Consider the following 12,527-nt stretch of genomic DNA (forward strand, 5'->3'; position numbering starts at 1 on the left):
CCAGGATCAGGAAACAGTCCTCCATAAAATGCGCTGGACACATCGGAATATTTGGGTTGAGCTGTTCTGGAACAGTGTTGTAAATACAACTTAACCACTGATTTCTAGTCGTGTCCTCTTTTGGAAGGCCAAACAAAGTAGTTTCGCTTTCACAACGAAACACACAGCGTAACACACACACGGCGGGCTAGAGTGAGTCGCGGCCTAGAGTGAGGAACGGACGGCGGGCAAGAGTGAGCGGCGGCCGGCGGGCTTGCGGCAAGGACTCCGCTTCGTCCACGGTGAAAGCCGATTCGGTCCACAGCGCGAAGTTAATGTATTTTCTCAGCGACCAGCACGGATCAGCTCCAGGCATGACAAAGCAGATATCGTCCTCTTTTGGAAGACCAATCAAAGTAGTTTTGCTTTCACAACGAAACACACAGCGCCTTCACGACATGGTGACGGCGCCAACAGCAATACTACTGTGAGAATAAAAGTTACGCCGCCTTTCTTTGCGTGAACATTTGGGTGGCGTTATGCAAATCTTCCCACATCGTGACGTAGACATGTGGGGGCGTGTTAGAACGAGGCATTTTAGGTAGGCGTGGTTGACTCTTAACTTTTATAAAGAATATCTCTTTGGATTTGAGACTTTAGTCTTTGCAACTTTACAGATCTTCTTTATGCACCAAGAGCTTGTAGCACTCCAAAGAGAAAGGAAAAATTGAAATCGCATCATATGACCCCTTTAAAACAATTGCATGACTGTGAAGAAACTAGCAGAAATGCACTGAAAAATGACTTTGAAACAGTTTTTAACCATAAATCGCTGTAAAATATGTATCTGTGTGATCAAATAATTACAAAGAAAATGAATGTAGAATTTTGAAGTAGAAAAACTTGCTCCAATAATAGTTTTATATAGTTAATTTTTGTTTTGGTTTAGAAGTATTAAGTATAGTATTTTATAGACACTCAAAGAATAATATAAATAGTACTGCTTGTGTACATTGTAATTAGTTTTTTGAAATTGTAAAAGATTATTGAGGTAAGTACAAGAACTGTATCTGTGTGATCAAATAATTACAAAGAAAATGAATGTAGAATTTTGAAGTAGAAAAACTTGCTCCAATAATCTGTTTTATATAGTTAATTTTTGTTTTGGTTTAGAAGTATTAAGTATAGTATTTTATAGACACTCAAAGAATAATATAAATAGTACTGCTTGTGTACATTGTAATTAGTTTTTTGAAATTGTAAAAGATTATTGAGGTAAGTACAAGAAAATACTATTCTAGTCTTTCTACTTATTGTTAAACTTGACATTTTTAATTATTTTTGAAATTACTAGCAATTTTTGTGTGAAAATTGTTTAAAAGAAAATCCCATACCAATTGTTTCACAATATATAGTTTACTGGCTACTAAGTATCTCAAATAAAACTTTTGAAGAATTAATACAACTAACGTGGTAAATGTTGTCAAATCCAATCATTTGTTTTTCATCACTGCTACTCATTTCATCAACTTGGTACCTTGATAAACATGAATTGTCCTTCTCTAGGTGGACTGATGGACTTTCTGACTCCCTTAAGATATGTATCAGCTGCCACTCAGATTGGAGCTAGTGATTTCTGGTGGCTCTTGTCATTTTTGTGTGCAGTATGCATCAGATAGTCAGTTAGAAGATGGGACTGAGCCTTCAAAACACAATTATGATGCAGCTAAAGATATCTGAATGCTTTAGAACATCTCAGTGCCCATTTCTCTCAAATGTATGTTTTGGTTTTTATGCTGATTTATTTAATTATAAATGCATTTTACTTATTCACCATTGGTGACATTACAGATGAACACCTCTTACACATGCAGAATCACTGTAAAGCATGGCCTCTTTTTGCTTTTTTACTTAGTTTTACAGGTACAGTCCTCTGGTGCAATCTGGGGTTAAGTGCTTTGCTCTCAATGATGGCAGCTCATGAATCACCTTTTTCTGGGGTAGATGTTCCTGTAGCTCTGTAACTATTAGAGCATGGCACTAGCAATGCCAAGGTCGTGGGTTTGATTCCCAGGGAACACACAACCTGACAAAGTGATGAATGCACACCTTGTGAGTCACTTTGGATGAAAGCGTCTTCCAAATACATAACCTGCAATCTTTTTGCATAACCAGTCCAGATTTTCAACCACTAACCCACACCAGAATGAAACACTCATCAGTTTTTTAAACTGTCTTACATCCGACACACTCCACCAATCGGTGATCCACCAAACAGGAGGATCACATGCTAATGAAAATATCCTGAAATGAAAAAGCCAATAACTATGCGGACCTGAAGCCAAAATACAGTTTATTTTTTGTTTTTTTCTCTATGATTCCTGAAAGGCTCCCATGGTCAATTTGACCCTGTTGAGACATTCACTTCTTTTCTCAAAGACTAAACCAATGAGTTTGTCTTGCAATTCTGAGAAAAAAAATCAGAGCTGCGAGAGAAACTCAGAATTCGGACATTCTGTTTCTGTGTTTCCTCCATGGAATAATAAAAATAAGTAATTGTGAATTTTAATCTCACAATTCTAACTTTTTCTTGCAATTGCAAGTCTATATTTCACAATTCTGATTTTCTCTGACTTAGAAGTGCAAGTCAGAATTGTGAGATGTTAATTAAAAATTACGAGAAAAATTGTCCTGTGGTGGAAACAAGCTTCCATAAAAACAAGACTAAATGACATAAATTACAGACTAAGAAAAGTTTTTTGTTGTTGTTTTGCACCGTGTGAGGAAAAATCAGACAAATGAAACGTAACCTCTCATTCCCTATGTAGGCAGTATGTATAACAAGGCAGCTCACTAGGTTTTAAAAAAGAGACACAAAGACATAAAAAAGTTGTAGTTGTCTCTGTCTGCCATTAGAGGAGTTTGAGAGATATTAGGTGTGGCTTTGGAGACATTTCATCACCTTAGTGGTTGTGTGTAGACCCTCTGTTGTTGAGGCTCCGCCCCTCTCTGTGGAATGGCAGGTCAGACACGGGAAACAGAGTGGGCTCTGTGTAAGAAGCGCAGGAGCGTTTGGGCCGCTGTTTGCTGAAGTGTGCTGTACCTGTATGAGGTGGATTGGAATGGGCTCGGATAGGAGGTTCTTTATGTTCTCTGGGCCCCACAGATACTCTGTGAATCTGTAAGACTATTTCAACTGGATCAGTTTTCTAAATGACATTTGAGTAACAAATAATTAATTGAGTACAGATTTGATTTCATTGAATAATACTTATTTATTTGGAATATATTGCTAAAATGCAAATGCAAATTGTCTGGATGCGGGTAATTTGCCATGCAATTAATTAATTAATTAATTAATTCATTCATTCATTTTATAATTTTATACTTATTGTACATAGATTATATTTACATAAATACATTTTATTTATGCTTTTTAATTATTACATTTTAGTTCATTCATTCATTCATTCATTCATTCATTCATTCATCTATTCATTCATTCATTTATTTATTTATAAATTCAGGTTATATGCCAGCAGCTAGTTCTCAAACCATCAAGATCCAAATAATGAAGATGGTAGATAATTTGTTCTGTAATTTACCAAAATTGGGTAATAAAAACTGGTTTGGACTTGACTGAAATGATGTAAATCTGCAAAACAACATTTTTCTAACCTTCTAAGCTTTTGTAAGTATCTTGTCTGATAAATTGTCGCAGAGTGTAAATTTAGCAAGCTAAAGTTTACATAACAGTGAATTATCATAAGATCTGACAATACAAGACCACAATATTAACAGTTGTGAATGTACTACACTGTTTATTGCAAATATTTGCTGAAGAATAGCTCAGTAGAAGTCTCATCTAGTTTTCTTCACAGGTGGTCTATGACTCTGTCTAGAAATGATAATATAAACCAGGGCTGCACAATTAATCGCGATTACAATTATGGATGTCACAATTACGTAATCGTTTAACGCGCCAATTAATCGTTCAAAGTCCACTTATGTTATTCTGCACGCTTAAGGTGTGTTTTTTTTCTTTCTACATGTTATCTTAAAGGTTTTTCCCATTATTTAAATTTTAGTTTTAGTATAACATTATAATACCATTCATATAATTTTACTTTTTTTCATTTAAAGAAGAACCAATCCGGTGTTTAGTTGACATTTGAGGCTTAATACTATAGAAAAAGTTTTTCAGTTAGTGTTTTCAGCTTGTTTATTTTCATATAAAAATACGGCATTCAGTTGCATAAAAAATGGTATAAACATCATTCAATGTAAATTGTGATAATCGTAATTAATAATCGCAATTACAATTTCAAGGGAATAATCGACAATTATGATTTTTGTCATAATCGTGCAGCCCTAATATAAACAGAGAAAAAAAACCTGGTTTTGGCAAACAACGTTTGTTGTGTCAAGCAGCTTTACATCAGTCATAAACGTCTGAAGGCTTTTTCCACATGAATCACAGACAATGTTCATTGAAAACCCATAATGCTCAACCACTAGCCAGAATGATCTTGTGGGGAACGTGTCCTTCTCAGTGTCTATGGCAGTTGCGGCGCTGCCTGAGCTCAACCACTTTGGCGAACAGAAAGGTGGGATGTGAGAGTCTGATGTGAATGGTGCTGGGTAATGTCAAGTTTCTAATGACAAATGTTATTTGACCGAGAGAACAGAGTAAACCAGTTTTGCAGTTCAAAAAGATGAGAAAGAACATGTTAAAAGAAAACATCTCTTCTGAAGTGAATTTTTGTTGTGTTGTGTTGTGTTGTGTTGTGTTGTGTTGTGTTGTGTTGTGTTGTGTTGTGTTGTGTGTTTTTTTTTTTTTTTGTTTTGTGTTTTGTTGTGTTGTGTTGTGTTGTGTTTTGTTTTGTGTTTTTTGTGTTTTTTGTTTTTTGTTTTGTCCAATCCCACAGTGTGTTTAATACTTACATCCTAGTTAGGCCTCTTAGTAATGGTAATTACAATAATTATAATATATTATTTGAAGTATTTTGTTTTGTTTTGCTGAAGAAAGCCCACAATATACTTAAATCCTAATTACACCCCTAAGTAATGGTAAACAAAGTTTCTAAAATGCACAATTGAATTTATAAATTATGTGTAAAAATAATGGCTTGGTTTTTTTTTTTCTTTTCTCTTTGCAGTTTGCCGGTTAGCCTGCCACAGGAAGTGTGAGGTTAAGGTAAGAAACAAAGCAAGCATTTTTAACAGGTTTTGCATATAAATGAATGTCTGTAACACTGAACTTGTGTTGTGAGAGACTGAGAACAAGGTTGTGAGACTTCAGAACTTCCCTAAATGGTTGTGTCTGCTTGTACAGGTTAGGCTCCTTTTGTCAAATCCACCATCACATTTCAGTCTGGAAACCAAACAAATCTTATCACAGAGGACATTTTTTTTCCTTGATAGTGGACAAGCCCCTCTGGTAGAGGAAGGGTATTTGCTCACTCTGGAATCTAAAAACAATAACTGCATGCTGTCCCAGGACATGTTTGGCTTGGCCAACTCATTCCTTGTTCTAGAATACCCTCCCTAAAATTAAGCCCCTCAACCTTTCCTGTATGATAGTCCCATTTTGAAGCGTGTTTTGAGAGTGGAAAAAGATTCTTTCAAGAACTGTTCACCGAAAGGTTCTTTAGAGAACCCAAAATGGGTCTTCTATGGCATCACTGAAAAAAAAAAAAAACACTTTTGGAACAATTATGTTTAAGAGGTGCCTTAAAATGCAGCCTATGCCGGCAGCTCACTAGGTTTTGGAACAGAGCCGCTGATTACTTTTCTTCATCATCTCTGAGCTCCATATGGCAGCTATTATTGTGTATATTGGTAATTTGTGTGTGTGCTACCTACTGCTGTGCCACTTTTTTGCACCCACAGGAAATTCCAGAGGTGCGAAGGGGTGCTTGTTTTTTTTGGAGCTCCGAGTTTGCTTTGCAGATCAGTGTTCACTGGCGTTCAGAAACGCTTGAGCATTTAGCTGTGTGGTTTGTAGAAACGACAGGATGTCTTGCAGGGATCATCTTCTCTTTGAGATCATCAAGGAAAAAAGAAAAGAAAAAAAAGCAGCAGGACGGGTTTTTTGTTTGATAGATTGCGTCTGATTTGGGAGGACAGCTATGACACCCTGAAGCTCCCTTGATTAAACTGCGATTAAGGCTAAAAAATGCTCCAGATCTGTTTAGAGACGTGTAACAACTTCCCTCGCCAGAATCACTGAGGAATTTCCGACCAAATCATCCAAGAATGGATGCAATTCGTTTCCTGTCATTAGATAAAAGATTAAAATGACAATGGTCAATGCAGAGCTGGCCTTTGGATTCCTCCCGTTTTTATTACAGAAATTACTTAAAAGTCAATGTGAAAAGCTGTATGAACTACAAAAAAGAACCCTGCAAAGTAAAGAAACCTCTCTTCTGAAACTGTAAATAAAAAGTTTTTACTTTTCAAAATTTAATTTAAAATGTAATTTTTTTATTTAATTTTATTTAATTTTAAATGATTTAATTTTTATTTATTTTAATTTTAAATTATTTTTATTAAATTTTATTTCAATCCAATTAAGCCTCCCCAATGTGCTATTTTAATTGATTTTATTCACCACTTAAGCTTAAAATGTACGTCCTCGTTAGACCCCTGAGTAATAGTAAAAAGAACATATTTTTTTTAAATTAAAGATTATACTTGTATTGACTTCAAAAAAAAAAAAAAGGTACAGCAAATGGTCCCAGTAAGTCTAGGATTGTGCATTATAAAAATTAATAGGGTCAATTTTCATTTCATGTTGACATCCCAATACAAATCCAAGCAATTTATATAATTCAAGCCCTTGTCAGATGGACATTTTCCACACCGACATGCTATTCCATAAATCTCCACGTCCATATTTAGATAAGATGTGGCTGCGGTCTAACCTCTGCCACAAAAAACAAATGCTCAGACCATTTGCACTGTCCAGACTTGGCGGCTAACTGGCTCTGCTCTGAGAAATGTTGGAAGAAACCAGACAAATGGCACATGAACACAAATATGACATTGTTAACAGACACATGCTAAAGAATCTTCCACCTAAAATACACATAATGACTAGAATGTTGACCAGAAACATTGATATTTTGTTGTTTACATTTTTTGTCTTGTTTTCCAGTAAAAACTATCTAAAATAAATTTAAGTCAAAATAAATTTACTTGAGAAACAACATTGCTTAGAATATTAGGACTTATTTTCATAGTTTTTTACAGTTGTTTTTAACTTAAAATACAGTATCTGACAGTTGCAGTAAGACAAAATACACTCATACACACAAAATACAGTCTTATTCTGTGTTGCTTCTCATGTCAGTGTATCTATTTGAAGGATTTGTAGATATTTTTACTGGAAAAGTAGATAAAAAATACTTGTTAAGAATGGGTCTTTTGGCAGCTAAGAGAGCTGGGACAAATTTCAACCTGAAGAATGACTCGCATCATAAATGTGTCTTGGATAACAGAAGGTTGTGCAGGTCAGACAGCTCCAATCACAACAAATCCACCTTCTCCAACGTCTCTTCTTCTCTCATTACGATTGCTCATTTCTGTCGACAGCTTAGCCTGGTTTCACAAGGGGTTGGAAATGACTGCAGCGGTTCACAGCGGGTTCATTGCACACGGGCTTGGACGAGTTTAGGCACGTCCGCGAGACTGGACTTGATTTGAATTCCAAAGGCTGGAAAATTAAGTTACAGTCTCTGGGTGATTGTAAATATAGGCAGGTGAGGTTAAGTGGGAGAGTAAATGAATCATTAGACTCAAAGGCCAGCCATGAGCTGTATAGAGCTAATGTGAGACGCCGGTGGCGAGCACATGTGTACGGTGCCAGTTCACTGCAGGGAGAATCAGCGTGCTATAGAGGGCAATTACTGGAAATGCCAGAGGAAATCAGTGTGAATTAAAAGGTGTGAGAAAACATCTAGTCAAAGATGTCAGATGTGACTTTATTGTGTAGTCTGACACGTTTCTTAAAGGTGAAATGTTTCATTCCTGTGTACAATTGGTGTCATGGGAATTGCAAAAATAATGACTCGTGGTGGGGATTTTGATTCATCTCAGTGAGGCATTGAATCAATCACTGAACTTTATTCAGTGTCTCAAATCTTCAATCAGTTCAACAAAAAGATTTGTTTGTTTATTAATTTAGTTACGCTTCATTGACTTGTTTAGCAACTTTTTTAGATGTGATGTGACTTTATTGTGTAGTCTGACACGTTTCTTAAAGGTGAAATGTTTCATTCCTGTGTACAATTGCTGTCATGGGAATTGCAAAAATAATGACTCGTGGTGGGGATTTTGATTCATCTCAGTGAGGCATTGAATCAATCACTGAACTTTATTCAGTGTCTCAAATCTTCAATCAGTTCAACAAAAAGATTTGTTTGTTTATTAATTTAGTTACGCTTCATTGACTTGTTTAGCAACTTTTTTTCTTAAGGTTTCTTCTTGAAATGAGCCTTTGTTCAGTGACTCAAATATTTTGAATCAATTAACCAAAAAGATGTATTCATTTGAGTTACCTTTTCTGTAGGTTTTTGCATTTCAGTGAGTTGAATCTTTTGAATCAGTTCATTAATAAGATTTGTTAATTCGCTTGGTTACCTTTTCTGCAGGTTTCTTGTGTTGAGTGAGTCAATAATTGATTCAATCAACTTTGTTCAGTGACTCAAATCTTTTGAATCCGTTCACGTTAATTATTTAGTTATCTTGTCTGTAGGTTTCTTGTGTTATGAATGAGTCAATAAATCATTCGCTAAACTTTATTCTAATAGGAGAAAGTGTTCTTTAGAAAAATATACACATCAGCTTTAACTTGGGCCCCTGAAATGCTTGTTTACGTTGGCAATGAGAAATATGATCACTATGTGTAAGAAAAACTTCCTACTCAACCTATGGAGCTGCAGCTACAAATACCCTAGATTGCCTTTGTACCGACCAGGAGATAAAGCCATTAGTCATTTTGGTCTATTGAACTATACATCCGTATTTGGTAATATATGATGGCTATAGAATGTCTATGCTCTGATATCGTTGTTTGCGTTCCAGCTGGTCTTTCCAGATCCTTTGAATACTATATATAGAGTCTGAAATGTCTTTGCCTCCTACTTACTCTGAATGTCTTTGAACACACATAGCTAAATAGGCAGTTGGCCATTTAAAAAAAAATTAAAGGTTCTTTATTGGCATCTATAGTTCCATGTAGAACCTTGAACATCCATGGAATCTTTCCATTCAACAAAATGTTCTTTATAGTGGAAAAAGGTTCTTTAGATTATGGAAATGTTCTTCATGCTAAGAAAAGTGGGTCTTTTAAGAACTGTTCACTGAAAGGTTCTTTTGGGAACCACAAAAGTGTTCTTCCATGCCATAGTTGCGAAAAACCATTTTGGAGTCTTTTGAAACCTTTGTTTTTAAGAATATACAGTCAGTTGTATCTTTCAGATCAGCTTCCTTTATTGTGGAGTAGCATTTTGAAGGGAGTCGTGGTGAGTTTACATGTATAGGCTATGTGTACACTTGCAAGCAAAAGTTTGTGAACCCTTTGGAATTAAATGGATTCCCACTGATTGCTTATAAAATGTGGTCTGATCTTCATCTAAGTCACAATTACAGACAAATACAATCTGACTAAACTAACAAGACGGAGTAATAATGCTGGAAAAAGTAAGTGCACCCTCAAATTTACTAACTTACACATCCTTTTTCTTGCAACTTTTGATGGTACTTTGGCGTTTGACAAACCCCCTTGAGTATTGAGGTTATTAGCACAACAGTAGTGCTAAAATGAGCGTTAAGATGCACTGGCCAAGTATTTGTGTCTACTTTAATGCAGACAATGTTTTTGACTTGTGCGTTGGGTTAAGGACTTTGCTGGAAGGGAACAGCGTGAGTAATGTTTAGTCCAACTCCTAGGGAGTCAATGTGAGAAAATGAACTACCTCTGACCACCATAAATCACCTTCTTCTTAAATAGCTAAGCATTCTTTTTATTTCCCACTTTAAAAAAAAAAAACCTTTTATAGGATCATAGCATATTGTTAGTCCTGGCGTGAGACTCTGAAAACACAGCATTGTCTTTTACGACGCTTCACCTCATTTCCTCATCTCAATGTTTCTTGGTTTCAGCTGGAGGACTGACCGGCTGCTAGCAAGAGACTTATAACCTTACCGTGTTTATTTTTTTTTGCCACTCGAGGAGTGCAATTTTGCTCCTGAATTGGTCAGACGGGCTGGAGTTGTGATAGGAGCCAATGGCTTCCTGGATTTGGCTGCTCGGGAGCATGTTTTTCCACCTCAAACAACCTCTAGTTCTTACTGTGCTGACCCTACAGAGCTTTTAAAGGTGTAAAGGTCTCAATTGAGGACAAATAGAGGAACTAAGTGCGGACAGAACAATTATGGGTCCTCTTTACAAAATCTGCGTCCCCTGCTAGCCAAGAAGTATACACTGGGTGACTCAGACCTGGGTTTGGTCGTGGGGAGCTGGTCCGGGGTGTTTTCCCCTTGAACAGGAAAAGCGGCACTCCACCCCATCCGTTGAACACTGGTGTGAAGCCCATATGGTTCCTGACTGAGCTGCACATGTGCATGGATGAGTTCCTCTCGCTTATTTAGCAGGTGCATTGCCAGATTTGTGACTCGTGTCCTTGATATGTTTAAACAAAGTGCACTGACCGCAATGATTTCCCATCATCTCTTTCCTTGCTCACAGCTATCCATTGTTCTGTGGCTTTCAGCTGGGGCATCCATTATGACAAAGCCAGTGATTGGATTTTTCAGCACAACTAATTAACCGAAAACAGAACAGTTAGGATGTTATTACCAGTTTAAGTTAAAACGAGGCCACTCCTACAAGTGTCTGTGATTACAACATTACATTATCATAATCATTAATCATTTCATTATCATGATTAAACAGAATTATAGAAATTCTACATTGATAAAAAAAAAAAAAAAACTGAGCTGGTATTGGATCAGATTGGTATCGACAGATACTCAGAATTTTCGGGATCGGTTCTGAAAAAAATGGTATCGTTGCATCCCTAGATCTTATTAATGCCACCACGGAATTTGAGTTAAATTGGCTACACCAAGTTGAATTAGAAGTAATTAGGTAATGCGTTCTGGAAAATAAAGTGTTCTTCTACCCTGATCCACAAAAAATAATTAATTAAATTTGATAATAAATTTAGTTTGTTTAATCATATTTAATATTTTAAACAAGTTAAAAATCTATCGGTTCAAATCTAAATGCTTTTAAAATTTATTTTAACATTTAAGTTTAAGTTTTAAAGTTTAAACTTTATTTGAATGTCAAGCCAACATTCAGCATTTGCTTTTCTAGTTAAAAATGTAGTTACGTACATTTGATTTTAATTCAGTTTAATTAAAGTTGCGATTCTGAATCCTGTTAAATTCAATTCAAATTCAAGAATTTAAAGTGAATTCCTGATTCAGTTCTGAATAATGCACAACTCTGAGTGTCACCTGGCAGAGTAATGTATGTGGTTAATTTGTCTTATAATATTATGCATATAATGTTGTGTATGTGAGGAAGAGGACGAGTAGAGATTATATGTAAGTGAATGTATATGAGTGTGTATATATTATCTGCTAAAAGTAAGCGTATGTGCTCATGAAGTTTCAAGTCTGATTGAGGTGTGGTTGACAGGAAGTGTGTGTGTTCTGGGCTTCTGAACAGCAGGATCTCTTGTACACACTCTCCTCCCCATAACATTTTACGGCACTGCTAAAGCGGTTGTTTAGTACCAAAATACATTGCCACGTATTTGGAAATTAAGGAATAGGACTTTTATCATCAGTTAAATATCGTTCTACAAACTCTCCGGTACTAGGTAAGGGTAGTGCTGCTGTTTAACAGAGACTTTAGACATTTGATAAAGATTTACTTGCACTCTATAGGTTTTGCCATTCTTATTTCTCACATTAGGTTTTGTAATGATTACAGCATGATTCCTATGGAGTTCGGCATTAGTATTTAGCAAATTATCTACCGGTTGACACATTTCTATACCGCCTACTCTTACTCTGTGACCCATTTTTACTAGAGATGCACCGATTGCAATTTTCTTGGCCGATTCCAATTTCCGATTTTTTTGTTAGTGCGATCTGCCGATACCGATTTTTGCCGATTCCGATTTTCTTTCTAAGAACTATAATTGACAGCATATACAAACAAAAATCTACTTTTCTTCAACGCAAAGTTTTATTTTCATAAACAAATACAAAAATTGCAAACAACAGCACAAATAAATGCAATAGAATAAAGAGAGCTATGAAACTACGTTTTTCAGGTTAAGTAAGTTTTTACATTTTTAATTTCTGTAGTCTTCATTGTAAAAATTAAATACATATTAATGCTTACCATTAAAGTTATAAAACGTATGGAGTCAAGAGCAGAAACGGATTTTCTTTGTCTTTTGTTCTTTGATTAACATGACAGACAGCAGCAGGAATATTGGACTGCGGTCCCTTTAAGAGTTTAT

At 35.8% G+C, this 12,527-nt stretch overlaps 1 protein-coding gene across 1 annotated transcript in view; it reads left to right on the forward strand.

Moving 5' to 3' along the window:
* LOC107596588 (tensin-1-like) overlaps window positions 1-12,527 on the forward strand; it is a 188,870-nt gene that overhangs the window by 44,965 nt on the left and 131,378 nt on the right. Inside the window, exon 3 of the mRNA XM_016287344.1 lies at window positions 5,139-5,176. Coding sequence (XP_016142830.1) covers window positions 5,139-5,176 — 38 coding nt within the window. The remainder of the gene's footprint in view (window positions 1-5,138; window positions 5,177-12,527) is intronic.

This window comes from Sinocyclocheilus grahami, unplaced genomic scaffold, assembly GCF_001515645.1.
Source record: "Sinocyclocheilus grahami isolate Dianchi unplaced genomic scaffold, SAMN03320097.WGS_v1.1 scaffold221.1, whole genome shotgun sequence".
Taxonomy (NCBI): Eukaryota; Metazoa; Chordata; class Actinopteri; order Cypriniformes; family Cyprinidae; genus Sinocyclocheilus; species Sinocyclocheilus grahami.